This window comes from Ursus arctos, unplaced genomic scaffold (assembly GCF_023065955.2).
Source record: "Ursus arctos isolate Adak ecotype North America unplaced genomic scaffold, UrsArc2.0 scaffold_8, whole genome shotgun sequence".
Classification (NCBI taxonomy): domain Eukaryota; kingdom Metazoa; phylum Chordata; class Mammalia; order Carnivora; family Ursidae; genus Ursus; species Ursus arctos.
Window position 1 is genome coordinate 57,012,018 of NW_026623100.1, and position 15,189 is coordinate 57,027,206.

The 15,189-nt window shown below is 49.3% G+C and overlaps 1 protein-coding gene across 2 annotated transcripts in view; it reads right to left on the reverse strand.

Annotated features, from left to right (window-relative positions):
* VIT (vitrin) overlaps nucleotides 1-15,189 on the reverse strand; it is a 98,894-nt gene that overhangs the window by 19,554 nt on the left and 64,151 nt on the right. For both annotated transcript variants that reach the window (XM_026478870.4, XM_026478878.4), the window contains 3 exons: nucleotides 8,655-8,699; nucleotides 7,096-7,158; nucleotides 3,282-3,429 (listed from right to left, as the gene is read on the reverse strand). In XM_026478870.4, the coding sequence (XP_026334655.2) occupies nucleotides 3,282-3,429; nucleotides 7,096-7,158; nucleotides 8,655-8,699 (256 nt within the window). The remainder of the gene's footprint in view (nucleotides 1-3,281; nucleotides 3,430-7,095; nucleotides 7,159-8,654; nucleotides 8,700-15,189) is intronic.

Sequence of the window (15,189 nt, forward strand, 5' to 3'; positions counted from 1 at the left end):
AAGAAAACACAGCATTTTCTTTGTTCTATAGCTGTTTTCCAACTGTTGATATACTAAGGTTGATTACAGAGTTCAAAAGAACTTGTGTAATTCAATTCCACTTATACTGAAACTGGAGACTAAAACAAAATCATCTTGAAGGTCAGGGGGCACTTAGCACCTGCGGATCCAGGCTGCAGTGAGAACGCAAGCAGCTTGGCTTCATTCATTCTGCGGGCTGGAGTTCACCTCACAGCTGCCTGCACTGGCTGTCCTCTCACTTAGCCTTTCCGTGTCCCCACCGGTATTAAGTGCGATCACGAGCCTGTTGGCTGTGTACTTTTCTATTAGAACTCACGCGCCAGACGAGGGCTTGGTCCTTCGTTGGTTTTTTGTCTAAAGACAGCGTCTCGGTCTTCAGCGTGATGGAAAGCCTCAATTATCAGAAGCTTTTGGGGCAGATGAGCAAAATCTTCACTTCGAAGTCAATTCTGTTTGACATTTTAGGAATTAACCCAAGATTTAATGTTTGCCCTCTTTCCAGCATTCATGCACTTCACTGTGTGCTCTTGGGAAAGTCACTCAACCTCTCTGAGGGCAGCACTGGCCTCGTCTTGGAGGGCTCATTCTTGATGGGCTGGTCATTTCTTTTAGAGCCTCATTTCCTCTCTATAACATGAGGAGGTGGAAGCAGGAGCTTTCTATGGCCCCAAGGCTCTGTGATTCTGAGAGAGCAGGGCTGATCCCAGTGATGGCAAGGTGGGCATTGGAATCCAGTGAGAACCCAAACACCAGGAGAAGAATCAGACTCCCAATCGGCCAAGCATTGAGTCTTCCTGCTTTTCCTTTTCCAGAAACACAGGCCCCACATCTGCATCGACTCCTGCCTGCTCCCCTTTCCCGCCCCTCTCTATGCACTAAGACCATTTGGTAAAGAGAGGACTGGAGGGAGACCCTCAGGGAGGAGGCCAGGAGGCTGAAATCAAAAGCAATTTCAGCTGGACACGCGGATTTCCCCTTGCGTCTCATCACACCCTTCTTATACCGCCCTCCAATTTACTGTATTCCCCACATTCCACTGAAGGATGCGTCACCTCCACGCAAAACATCAAGTCCTTACCAATCACCCCACCTAACGGGAATGGAGGCTGGAAGGAAGGGAGAGGCGGCTCATCTAGTCTGTGAGTCCAGCGTTCATTTATCGGGTGTCTTCCGAGTTCAGAGCCAGTCACTGAATCACAGAACGTCAGGGCTGGCAGAGCCCTCATAAATCATCCCGTCCGCCCCCAGTACTTGACAGAGGGCAGCGCTCCCACAGAGAGGTTAAAGGACCCGCTTCAGGTCACACAGCAGAGCTCAGGCCAGATAGACTGTCACCGGTTCATTGTGCTTTGCGCCGCACCCTGTGGCTTAAGGAGGGTGCCGAGGGTTGATTAGCTTCTATGAGCATAAAGTGAAGGAAAACAGACCCCATTCCTCTGAAGTGCTCCAGATTAAGAAGGACCCAGGACGCAAAAAAGATGAATAGCAAGCATTTTTAGAAAGTGAAATTGGTAAGCATGGAAGTAACTCTCTCCTGCAAACGGTGATCACATTAGGAGAATGTGGGGGGAAATGGTCTTCGGGGGGGGAGGGGAAGGAGCCTTTAGTGAATTGATTTTCCTTCCTTGCTACATTGGCTCGTTCGTCTGCTTTCTCACTGGCACACACAATTCTCCTGCCATTTTTCTTTTCCTTGACATATTTATTACTTTATTTTCATATTCTACTATAAACCTTGGTATACATAGCTTTTAAAGCAGCTATTTTTAATGCAAGATGACACACCGAGCTTTGAACCCCCCAATAAAATTGACCAGGGACATCTGGTACTAAAATGCTTGCATTTCCTCCCCAGAGAAGCCTGCTCTCTGTTCGCTATCTTTAAAAAGTAATGCAGGAATGAAAGCAGGTTGACATTTTGAAAACAAGAAAACAATGACCAAAAAAAATCTTTTTCTACTTCAAGTTGAAGTCCTCAAGATAGATCCTTTGACATCGAGAGTTGATATTTGTAGTAATTGGTTATTTTCATCTATTTGACCCTGACTATATACAAGAAGCAGGTAACTCATCTACTAATTTCTCTTCATGGGAACAGGAGATAGTACTATGCGTGTTATTGGGATTTAATGCTAAAAATACACATGTTATACATTCTTACGAAAATAAAGGGGTTTTGATTATTTCTTTTGACAGTTCAAAAATAAATATTCTAGGCAGGGCCTTTGATAGAACAACCTTGGTTAAAAGACTGCTCCTGGAGATCCTTGGGAAATTTCGAAGGATCTGGACACCCTCTGATTGTTGTCAGGTATAAATGTTTTTACTTTTTGGGAGGACGGGAGGCAATAAGCTGGGGCTGCAGCTTCTCAGCTAGAGGCATCAAGGTCTATGTTAGTTTCCATTGCTAAGGTTAAGCTGTGGGGAAGGAGGGGTCTGTATTGTGTCCAAGGGTCTTTGTGGAAAGTGAGACCATTATCCTGCCCTTTATGGTTCCTGGCCAAAGTGCCATCTATTGTTTGAGATCTGTGCTTGTTTGCTCTTTCGACTGTTTGCTTATTATCTGTCAACATCTGTATATCTGCTTTAGGGAGAAACCTAGTATTATGAAATAAGATTGACTTACTACCCCAAATAAGAGAAAAGGTTGAGCTTGGATGTCAGTATGAACGCTCAGTTTCTACCCCAACTAGAATAATAGAATGGATGGGGGACAGTCACCTGGTGCTCAGCTGACTGATAGAGGCCGCTCCCCTCCCTTCCCAGTCTTCCCCATTACCTGGTGACCTTTTCCAGGACCAGCACAGAGGCCTAAGGCCATATGGAGAGAAGAGGAAGATCAACCTACAGCACCGTCTTTTCTAGGCCTCTTACCTATAGGTGGACAGAGCACAGGGTGCAGTCCACCTTGGTCTACAGAAAAGGAAATTGAGGACAGAGAGGTGAAGCCCTGGCCCAAGGCCACATAGCTTGTTACTGGCTGAGCTAAAACTTGAATCCAGCTCCCCTCACTCTCAAATAAATATGCTCTCTACCAATCATGAGTGCAAATGCCATTTACTTCCAAGTGTTCATTAAACTGTCCTTCCCTTCTGGAAGAGTCAGATTTCTTAAATGGCACTGAATTGCTTCCACTTCTTTCATTTACATTCGTATTACGGCAGAGGATGAATTTGTGCTGTAGGATGCGTTGGTATTATTTGTGGCACAAAATTCAGCATGCAACATCACTTGGTTTCTGGATTAAGAACGGCACTTACCCATACTGAACAACGCCCATCAGTGGACCGCCAGGGCCAATGTCAAGAGTTTGGGCAACATCAGCCAGGAACTGCTTTTGGATTCGGAATCGGCGTTTGCCAATGCTCGAGCTCCCATCAATTAAAAACGACAAGTCAACTTTGCAATCTGAGGAATGAAAGAGGTCTCTGTTATTCTGATGATCTCTCATTGCATTAACCCGGGCAGTCTCTCCTCTCTTTCTCCACCACGGCCCCCTGTGAATCCAATGCAAAGAAAGGAAAAAGTAGTGGCAAGATGCAGGGTATATTCACTTATTTAAATTTGTAACAGATTCTCACTGGGCACCCAGGTCCTGGACACCTAGGCTAGTACTTATTTCTATAACTGCTTTAGGATTCTCTGTACCAGCCACACTTAGAGCCTGCAGAAGCAATGGCCTCCCGGTCAAGTGTGGGAAAGCCCCAAGGATGGTTTCCTCCGCTCAGACCACATCAGTGCAGGCCCCCAGATGTAGAATCACTGAGACTGAGTGTCAGGAGCCTGCGGTCTCCTACCCTCATCTTAATTTTGTAGAATTATGTGTTGGGTTTTTATAAAGGTATGAAAAAATCTGCAAGGCCCCTGCTGAGGAGAGGGCAGGGATGGTAGAATGAGAAATGGATACCAGTCTTCTTCACTTCCCCAGGTGAAGCAGCCACAGAATTACCCACATTTATCTACACATCTCAGTACTTGGGCAGTCTCTGAACTTTTTCCTTTCTTTTAGTTGTGATAAAGACAAGGACAGTTACTCTGCTTAGAATCTCTGGACCTCTGTGCACACACGAAGGGTATGGGGGGGGGGCTAAAAGCTCTTCTCAACCTTCCAACGCTGTAGAAGTTGGTGGAAAGCCACATAAGCTGATAGTGTCCTCTTTGCTCTCAACTGAAATTATATCATCTTAGTATGATAAAACTGATTATTCAATACTGATCAGAAATTCTTATTGGGAGGTATATATCCCTTTGATTAGTAAAAAAAAAAAGTGGGGAATGAATCATTGAACAACTGTGATTTGGGAGACGAAAATATTTCAAAACAGATTTCCATGGGGGGAAAAAAGAGAGAGGGACAGTAAAGTTAGAAATTTCTGGGCTGGAGTATCCACGAGGACACGCAGGCCAGTGCTGTCCTTGGCGTTTGGGCGTGCAGCTGCCTAGACAAGCCTGGATCTCTCTGGGCTGCTGCACGATCGCCCATGAGGCCACACTCAGGCTTTTCTTCTCTCCAATGTATCTTGCATTTCTTCCATGCAACCGGGTCTTCCCATTCCCCAGGAGGAGATCGGGAGGCAGGGAGGGATATATGTATATATTAAATGAGAGCAAGAAATGGACATGAGTTGACCTAGTGTTAAGCAGAATCGATGAGAGATATTTATTAAACAGTGATTATTACAGAATTGACAGATTAAGGGAAAAAGTTATATCTGAGAATGTGCTTCTTCATCTTGCACTGACGCATGGCAATGAAAGCCAGAGAAGTAGGCAATGACAGGGACCTCTCTGGGCCTGGCTGACTCTGCTCCATCTGGAATTAGTGCCTTGGCTCTTTAGCGGATCTTGCAAACTTTTATTTCCTGTCTGCCTGGACATTCAGTGCCTGCCAACTCTTCCTGTTCCCTTGGCTTCCCCTGTCCTTTGTGGCCCCAAAACTGTCTATGCCAAAGCATGATCCTTGAGATGAAGATTGGAAGAATCAAATAAAAGCAAGAAGTGAGGCTTAAAGATACCGCAGAAGGCTGGGAAAAAGCAGAAGAGAAGCAGAACTGTTCTGAGGCTTGTGATGTTGTACCCCACACAGGGCAAACCCTTTCTTGCCTGTCCGAGCTGGCAATGAGAATTGTTGCCAGCAGGTGGCAGTGGTGTTCTTCAGGGCTCCCCTCTCACTGCACCTGTGGTTTGCTAGAAACGAGGACACACCCAGGCTCCACCCAGACCTACAGAATCAGATTCCCATTCTAACAAGATCTCCAGGTAATCTGTGTGCACATGAAAGTTTGGGAAACACTCCTGGACAGGGGTTTTTCTTCCAGCTGTCAGCAGATTAATATGCCTTTTAAAATGAAAACTTAAAAAAAAATGTTAATTAGAATAAGGCCCAAAGGTGATTTTCTTTTTAAATAAATAAATCCATGGATTTTGAGTCTCTGTTTTGCTTCTTCATAGACAATTTTTTCTTATTTCTTACATCTTGAACCGTGCTCAGGATTCAAGCGTTCATTTCATAGCTAGGTTTTAAGAAGTTGGGATAGATGCTCTCTATTTGCTGGGCTCTCTTTACTCACTACCCTGATGGCTGACATTGGAATCACCTGGGCTCTCCATTTCCCAGGATGCTTTAATGATCACGGTTTCAGCTCTGCGCATGTGCTCACAGAGACCTAGTGGCCTCCTCGTATTGAGAGGAAAACATGCCGATAGGAAGAGGACATCAATACTACAGGATGGAATTGAGTCACTAAATGTTCAGCGTGAGCGATTTATTACTGTCACAGAGGACAGAGGTTGGAGGACAAGGAAGAAAAGGTAAGATAGTGTGTCTACCGGAATCAATCTACCAATTTTCTTAATTGCTTTGGTTTTCTCCGACATGATATGATTTTATAGATTCATGCTTTGTGTTGTCCAATGCATTAAGACAGTGTTTCTTAACCCTGGATATATATCAGAGTCACTTATGCAGCTTCAACAAAGAAAGATGCCCAGGAATCACTCTGGGCTGTGCTTCTCAAGGTTTGAGGTGCAAAGAAATCAGTTGATTCAGTAGGTCTGAGGTAGAGCATGAGATTTTGCATTTCTAACAAGCCCCCAGGGGATGCTGATGTAGTCAGCCCGTACCCTGAGTAGCAAGATCGAGGGTGAGGGTGATTCAGTAGGGATGAGCAGGAATTGGGCATCCTGAGTTTTTAAAAATTTCTTCAGGTGATTCTCATACACAGCTGGGTGGGGACTCCCAGCCCACGGGTGGCGGACTTGCAAGGACTGTCTGAGGGTATCTGCCGGTGGTCTCCTTGGCCTGCAACAACACTCAACTGTCTCTTGATTTTCCTCTTTTCCCCTGACCCTTCCTTCCTGGTATCTTCAGGTGGCTTCTCCTCCACCTAGTTAGTGCTGGAGTGCTTCAGGGGTAAGCCCTCTGGTTTCCTTAGGTCACCTTTCCTGTTTTCATAACTTTGATTTTGAATCCTAGCTCATCATCTTCCAAGTCTGCATCCCTAGGTGGGCTGCTCCTTCTCAAGTCAGATCTGGGTAGAAATGTCTTAATGGAAGATGGCAGACAGAAACGATCTCCCGGCCCCCACCTCCCCACCACAGTGGTCGTCATGGCAGTGCCCATTATCGCAGTTGCTCAAATCATCTTCATCGGTTTCCTCTCTCACACCTCCACCTCCACCCCCTAGATTCTTCCTTCTCTGTCTTCTGAATCTGCCTATTTCTCCCCATTTCCACCTCCAGCTCAGAGCTCTGTCTGCCATCCTGTCTACGGGGCCACTGACCCTGCTGGCAAGCCGGTCTCCTCCTTAACCACCCACCCCTTTGTCTCCCCTTTAGATCCCACCCTGTTGCCATGGTAATGTTTAAAAAATCTGATCCTTTCCCCCTAGTGCACACAGACAGTCTAAATCCTCCATGAGCTTCCCTTTCCCCTTAGAACAAAGTGACAGAAGAGAGGAGATAAACAGATCCAGGGTGGGAGAGGAGTGGGTTTGGGTAGGAGTAAGTGGGGAAAGAGGGGAAGCAGATCGGATGTCACCGCCACTATGGGTTTCTAGTTGTCAGTTCACTTACTTGGATCGCCCTGGGATACTGGCTCCAAAGACTGTGTACTTAATTCTTCTTTTGGAACAAATCCTGGAAAGAGCAGTAAAACTTTTGGTGACTTACAAGAACAGGAAGCATCTGGCCTTACCCCAGGGATGGGGACATAATGGATATTCACACCCAGCTTGGGTTGGGGGGGAGGCTTGGCTTAAGGCTCACTGTGCTCTTCTCCACACCACCCCTGCCTTCAGAGATAAGAATGAATTACTGATCACCTACTAAAGACATGGGACTCTCCTGGGTGCGCAGGGGGTTTGAAGTCAAAAGACTTGGGTCTGTTCCCTACTGCCTGTTAACTGAGTCTATCTGAGCCTTAGTTTCCTTATCTGCAAGCAGGAAGCACTTGGCCAGTATAAATTATCCCTCTGTAAAATTCTGAAAATCTCAAGGTCAAGGCATGTGTCTTGCTCGTCATGTCAACCTTCACCGAGCCGATCACATGTAGGTCCTTGATCAACATTTGGTGATTGAGTCAATGAACAAAGATGGGTGAGACAAGTGGACAATCTAATGGGGGGCAGATAGAGACTGGGGAGAGGATCTAAGATCCCAGGAATGCAAATAGGAGGGTCCAGAAAGCAACCCCTCCCTCCACAGCCTGAGATTAGAGGTAAAGCTGCAAAAGGGTTTTGTGCTTTGAGAGAGAGAGAGAGAGAGAGTGTGTGTGTGTGGAATTTCAGTCTTGGGAGTTTTCTCTGGAGTCATTTACATGGAAGCCAAGTTGACACATGTATCATTTAAGGGATTAAAGACAATCAATAAGAATCTTTTCAGGCTCGGGAAGGCCAATGAGTCTGTCAGGCAGCACTGGAAGTTGGTCGGTTGGTCTCCCTGTTTTCGGGATGCCCGGGAGCGCCCTCCCAGAGGCTCTGGCAGGGGAGGAAGGTGCTGGGGGCTCTGCTCGCTCTTGGCTGTGGTGAGCTTTCTCTAGGCTTGTTAGTTTTTCCAATTTGTCAAGCACATGATTTCATCTTTCCATGAAAGGTCAGTCTGCTCATCCCACTTCCTCGCATCATTTTAAAAATTCGCTTTGGGTGTCTAACGGCATTTCTCAGCCAGGAGCCTCTCAGGGAAACTGTCCAAGGCTCCATGTTGGAGGGAGGGGGGAAGAAACGAGAGGCCAGCATCCTCTCCTCCACCTCGTCTCTCCCTACCAGTAAAATCTGCCCTCAGTCCGAGAGCTGGGTTTGCTGCTGGAGTTTCAAACACTTAATTCGGTAAACCGTGACCGGCACTCGTTCACGTGAAGGGAAAGCTGAATTCCCCTTTGAAAGGAGGAAGAGGAAACAGCAGGAGGTCAGGGTGAGCTTCGAGATGGAGTGAGCACCGAGGTGAGCACCGAAGCCTCATGTGGGGGCAAGGAACTCACTCACTCCCGTTGTAGTTCTAGTCTTCACGGTTCTCATTTGCCTTTTGTTACCCTGCGGGCAGCGTGGTCTCCGCACCACCGCTGGGAGTCAGACTCTCCTAATTCTGTCCTGTGTGTCTCCCTCTAGGCACCGCCAGGAGGTCGGGCTGATAATTACCTGCATCTAGAAGGACCGATCCAGGTTGCCACAGGTCCATTTCCCCTGATTTTCAAAATTAAAAAGAAGCAAACTTGTTATTTAGATGAAACCAGCAGAGGCTCTCAAATGAACTTCCAGGATGATAACATTTTTCAGTCATGGCAGCAAGTTCAGTAAGGGAACGTGGGACCAGGGTTTAGGATGAGGCCTCCTGAAACCTTTAGGAGTTTTCTCTAGGAAAGCTCTGAAAACCAAAGACAGAAACATCTTTGCTTTTTCCTTTCTTTCACTGTGCGCCAAGAATCACGGAAAATAGGGATTCGAGGGGACCCAAAAGCTCATCCAATCCAAACCAACCCCCCCGCCCCAGCATGCTTCTAGAACATCCCTACCAAGTGATTGGATAGCTGGTGCTTGAATACCTCCAGAGACAGGGAATTCATTACATACCAACCAAGACAGTACATTCCTTCTTCGACCATTGAGACTGTTAGAAGATGTTTCATTGTATCAATCTGAAATCTTAATCCATCCCTCCATCCACGCTTATGAAGCACCCACTATGTGCCCAAAGTAATTTTAGGTACATCTGACTTACCCATCTGCTTATGTTCTCTTCCTTAGAACTACACAGAACAAATATGGCCCCTTCAGAGGTCAGGCAGTCCCCTCATTTCCTCAGTCTCCGCTTCTCACTGTGCGCCTCCAGGGGAGACAGGACATCGGCGCCTGGCCTTTCTATCTGCAGTAAAATCTTTAACGCCCCCACTATAAACTGGTGCTGATAAAATGGAAGGGGTGGTCAGGAAGGGGGGGTTTCCTACCCTGTAGTCCCTGATGGCTGTGGGGGAATCATGGCCAGGAGGGGCTCAGAGGCAGCACAAATGTGTTAGGAAGCGTCAGAAGGACACCAAAAATAGCTGCTTCTCTTCCTCTGTCCCTTCCTTCTCTGCCCACCTCCCCAGCTCGGAAAGCTGAAAGCTGAGGGCCTCGTGAGCCCATCAGCTGTGCTGCATGCTGCGATGATGAACGCACTCAAAAGAAGTGGTATTTTCCGTGGAATGATGAAGATGTCAGGCTATTTTGAAAGGCAGTCTGTGTGTGTGCACATTCTGATTTAATGGTGAGAGCGGACTTTAATTTGGCTCAGCCATTAACCAAGTGTATGACCTTCAACAAGTCACAGACCTTCTGTAAACCTTAATTTCTTTGTGAATAACATTCGCAGGTTGGGTAAGATGATTTCCCAGTTCAAATTTCTGATTTATAGGTTTAAACCTTCTGCTTCTTTAGCCTTGTTTCTCTATCGCCACCTGCTGGTAAAAACACGCCCTTTCCCTAAAAAAAAAAACCCCAAACCAAAAAGCAGTGCTGGTGGCATCTGGGTTTTTTCCCCCAGGCGAGGCTCTCAGTCCGCCCGAATCCTACAGAGAATTAGAATGCTGGGCAGACACCGGTGGGAGACAGTTCCCTGAAGCAAGGATCCCCTAGCCCTTACTCCTGTCCTGGGCGCAGATCCTTCTGTTGGCGCCATTTATATTTGTTTGGGACAAGTAGGAACCAAAACGCTTTTCTCCAAATGCCGAGGGCTGACAAATATTTGGACAGCTGAGACTTGGTGTTTTTGGACTTGGTAGTAATGGCACGTCAGTCTGTGGGAACATTTACATCCTGGCGGCCAGGAGGGACCAGGTGACAGGCGGATGAAAGGCAGGAGAAGGCCCATCCTGTGTCCACCAAACCCTAGCCGGGGCCTTGGGGGACTCGCCGACCTTCTCCGACCTTAAGTTTTCTCCTGTAAAAAGCTGAGGTCATACACACGTGTCCTGACCGGCCTGCCACGGAGGGAAATGTGTACAAAATCACCCCGAAAAGGGCACGGCCGTCTTCGAACACGAGGTCTTATTTCTGTGGCCATACTTGCTCAGTCACCTCCTCCACACCGTCCGTGTCTAAGAGAGACACTGGTTCTGCAGGATTCCCGTGGTAGAATCTAGAACCATTAACACTCACCGAGAGCGCGCTCGGTGTCAGGCGCTGACCAAGCGCGTCGCCACGTTAAGTCACAACAACCCCAGGAGTTAGGGGACCTCCACGACCCTGTTTTAGAGGGGAGGAGACTGCTGCAGAGGGAGGGGGGAGCTGAGCAGGAAGGCCGGGCTCCCGAGCCGGCGCTTAGCCACCGTCTGTTTATCATGGCCCCTTGGGCATCTCGGGGTACCGGGCGAGGCCCAGAAGAGACCCCACCGGCCACGCTCCCCGGAACTCACACCAGCGGGGACGGCCCGAAATCCCTGCCCCGAGACCCTGGTGATGATCCTCGCTCTGGTCACACTTCTGTTCCCTGCCCATCTGGGAGCCACGAGCACAGGACGCAAGCGGGAGTGAAGACACAGGGCCCTCGGGGGGCGGAAGCGCAGGGGACCCTCCGGCCCCCTGGCTTCTCCGCCAGCGATTCCTCTGCGGTGTGGGTGACAGGAGGCGGCCGTCTCAGAGGCACAGGCCTCGGGCCCCGGGCACCTCGCACCTCCCTCCGCGCGGCCTGGCCCGGTGGACAGGAGACGCCGGGCGCTCCGAGAGCAGCGGGCTGCGGGGCGCCCCCGCGCGGCAGCACGGGGCACAGGGCGTGGGGCCCAGGGCTCGCGGAGGAGGCTGAGGACACTCCGAGGTTCTGGGCTCCAGCCGTTGTCCCCGCGAAGCATCCGTGGCCCTGGGTTTACGCACAGGTTACCCTCCAAGCTCGGTGTGCGCTATTGGTTTGGGGCCTGGCAGCCTTTTCTCATGCAAACGACATTAACTCCGTGGTTGGGTTTCCAGGCCGGTGAAGCTTATTTGAAACACTGTATCGTGAAGCGGCGTGGCTCTGAGGAAAGGTCACCGAATTCTCACTGAAATCATCAGGCGCACCCCTCCCTCCCCTGGGAATACAGCAGGAGCAGCCATGCCAGCAAGGGGGCCCGTTCCCACTCAGAGGGCCCGGAAGGAGGGGTAGGGTCTGGCGGTGAGGAATAGAGGGGGCAGTGGTCTTGCTGATGACTGTGGAGGACCAGAGGGTGGGGCTGTCTACCTTACAGGCAAGTTCCCAACGCACAATTCTAGAATCTGAAAATATCCGATTCATCTTTGCATTTCTAACCCAAAGCACAGTGTCTGACATACAGCATGCTCGGTAAATATGTATTTTTTAAATTGACGGACAGTTCCTCTGCAGTGTGTGTGTGTGGGGGGGTGGCTTAAACTGGGGATGTGTGATGTTCCATCAGTGCGCAGAAGGCATAGCGGGAGGGGCAGCAGGAATCACTCATGGGTTTTAAGTCTGGTGTCCCATGGAGCAGGGGATGAAGTATTGAGGTCAATGACAACCTCACGAGGTCTATAGATTGCTGCTGTGTCTGTTAATGGGTTGCCCTAAACACAGATGAGGTATTTAGTGGGGCTCATGAGATCTGGTCCCATGTGGTGTATTTTTATCAGTGACAAGAACAGAGGCAGGTGGTATGTTCATCAATTTCGTGGGTAAGGGAAAAGTTGGAAGGATAGTTAATACACTAAATGACAGAATTCAGATTCAGGAAGATTGCAAGAGATGAAACGAAAGGAGAATTTCGTAGCGATAAGTGTGATATTCTAAGTCAGATTCAAAAACTCAGTGGCACAAAGACAGGATTGATGTGACCCGCTTTTCTAGAAGTGCAAGAGAAGAAAGTCCTGGTGACTTGAGTTATTGCCAGTTCAGGAGGAGATGAACCGATGGGCTGAGAGGACTTCTCCCAAACGCAACTTGGGATGTTTTCATGGAGGCGGAATATTTAGGCTGAGAGGCAGTTCCCTGGCACACAACCCTCGCGGCATCGAGTTCTGCTCTGGGTGCCCTGTTCTGAGCCACTCACGGCCTGTAGTGTAGCTAATGGGGGTAGCACCGGTCACAGAAGGACCTGTGGGAGGAACTGGAGAAATTTATCCTAGAGAAGATGGGACCTAAAGGTGGACATGAAGACTCCTTTCGTATACTTGGAAGGCTCTCAAATTCATGCTCTTAAAAATGATCAAAGACCCCAAAGGGCTGTTGTTAGTGGGGTCATATCTATTGTTTTTATCAGATTAAAAATTGAAATGATGCATTCTCTCATCTGAAACAGAATATTAACTATTCCCCATTTAATGATAGAGCTATTCTGTTTTGACATACTTTTTATGGGAAATAGTTGTTTTTTAAAACAATTTGGTGAGAAGAGTGACAACTTTCTTCAGTCCGTCCGAGTCTGATATCTGTTCCTCAGTCTGTGTGATATGTTGTTTTGGTTCAAGTACACAAAGAAAATCTGGCCTCACACGGTTGTGCGGTAGGAGAAGGGAGAACCGTACAACATCCCTGGCAGCAGGGTCCTTGGACCACACTTCGAGAAGCTCCAGTTCAGACAAATTAGGATCTGTGGGCCTAAGTTCTAGAAAGTTCTGTCTAACAGTGAGGGGCCTGGGAAACCCCTGACCACTCACTCAAAGTTCTGTGACATGGGGCAAAAGCCTCTATCTGGCATGCCCCAGGGGATTCGTTTGTTTGGTGGACAATGAGGCCAGAGGCACTTTACGCAACTCTTCCCAATCCCATGTTTCCGTGATTTTCTAGCCAAAGAATTGGGTGACGTGCCTGATAGGCGTGATTGTCTTGAGGTGAGAGCCAAGCAGAAGGGCATCTAAGAACCCTAAGCGTCCTGACCTGCCTTTACTCACAGTGTGCGAATGGCCTCTATCCACCTGCAGGAGCCTCAACGAGGCTGCGGGACTAGAGGTCTGAGTGTCCGTGGGCTAGGAGGTGCTCCGAGGCCAGGGCTCTCTGGGAGTAGGTGGGAGGCTCAGAGCAAAGTGTCAGGGATGATGATGGAGGGAGAGGGGCAGCAGCAACGGGTAGGATGTGAGGGTACAAAGGGAGCTGGGAGCATCTGTGAGGCTCGAGGAGATAGAGCATAATTGCTGGGAGCATGAAGCGGGCTCGGAGCTGGAGAAGCAGGGCAGTAAGGCTAGAGAAAGGGCATGGCATCAAACAGCGAAAGTAACCTGGGTCGGCAGTAACAAGCAGGGGCTGGAGATCGGGTCACGTGCCTTGCTGCCCCCACCGCGGACCCATGTGTGGTTTGCGCTGGCGTGTCTGGGTGTTTGAGCTCAATCCCAGGGGCAGGCCCCGGCTGTGCAAGCTGGGGGCACAGGCCGCCCAGCTGGAGGCCTCTCAAACAGACCCCGCCCAGGGAGGCTAGGCGTGTCCGGACTGCCAGAGATGTTCCCTCTGACACGCTAAGAACAGACCAAGCAAAGAGGCATTTTCTAGAGGTGAAAACACGTTGGCCCGCCCGCAAACTCTGGTGCTGGGGAGACGAGCTGCCGCACGTGCGCGGAGTGAGGTGTTTGCCAGTGCAGGGGAGCAGGGGTGGTGAGCAGCGGGCAGCTTCCCCAGGCTGACCTGTGCTCTGGCAGGTTTCGGGAAAGCGGCTCGGGGAGAATCCTGACTTTGGAAACCTGAGAGGGCGACACAGCGTCTGCTGATTCACAGCAACCGCCATCTGCTCTCTTCCCTTCATTGGCCCCTCGATGAGGCTGCGCCTGGGTCCGCTTTTCCTTGGAAGTCGGTCGAGCTGTCTGTGGTGGGCTCTCCTTTTGGGGCTTGTGGAGGAGGCAGAGATGCTAGCCATGGGGACAGGAGGAGGGAGCGCCCCATGCTTGGCTGCCTGAAGAGTCCCATGGGCCTGCTGACAGCTAAGATGGCCTTGGAGTCCTTGCTTTGCCCGGCGATCTGATTCTTAAAACCCTTTGTCCAGGACAACAGCGTGTCCTTTGGCAACGGGACAAATGTGCAGCTCCTAGATGCCAGTCCTGTCTGGGGCCCCCCGTGGAGCCCCTGCTCTGATCCAGTAGCAAAGCCAAACAGAACCTACAATCTCCAGGAATCTTTTCACATGTGAAGGACAGACTGGTATCTGCCAGCAAGAGTAAGGCCTGAACTCTTTTCCTTGGGAGGTCCAGGTACCCCCCGCCCCGCGCCCCTGGCAGTGCCCTGTGGCTGCAAAATGTTCTGTGTCCTATCAAGTGTACTAGCTTGTGGCCCAAGCCCTGAGCAGACTTTGTAGAAAGCATGCAGCCTTGCTCGATTTTTTCCTTTCTAATCTCTGCGGGCCTCACGGGCATTGCAGAGAAGAGAACTTGCCTCATCCCTCTGCAATCCCAGTGTTCAGGCCAAACCTTTAAGGGATGTACACAGAAGTGAAGAAAGGGGAGTCGGAAGTGTCATAATTCATGGAATTCCTGGAGGCGAGAGGATGCGTTTCTATTCCCCATATCAGAGAAGTACCCAAGCAAAGTCGGCCCTGCCCTTTCCTAGACAATGCTAAAGAATGTTCTCTTTCTTTTACCCTAGTTCCTCAAGCACAAACCCCAGAGAGTATCCCTTTTCAACTTTATAAGAGCCCAGTTATAGAATCCTTAGGAATTTCGATCACAACCCCACAACCTTGCCCCGAGGGAATGGCAGCTGGTGAAAGCCTTGCTTATTTAATAGCGGCCT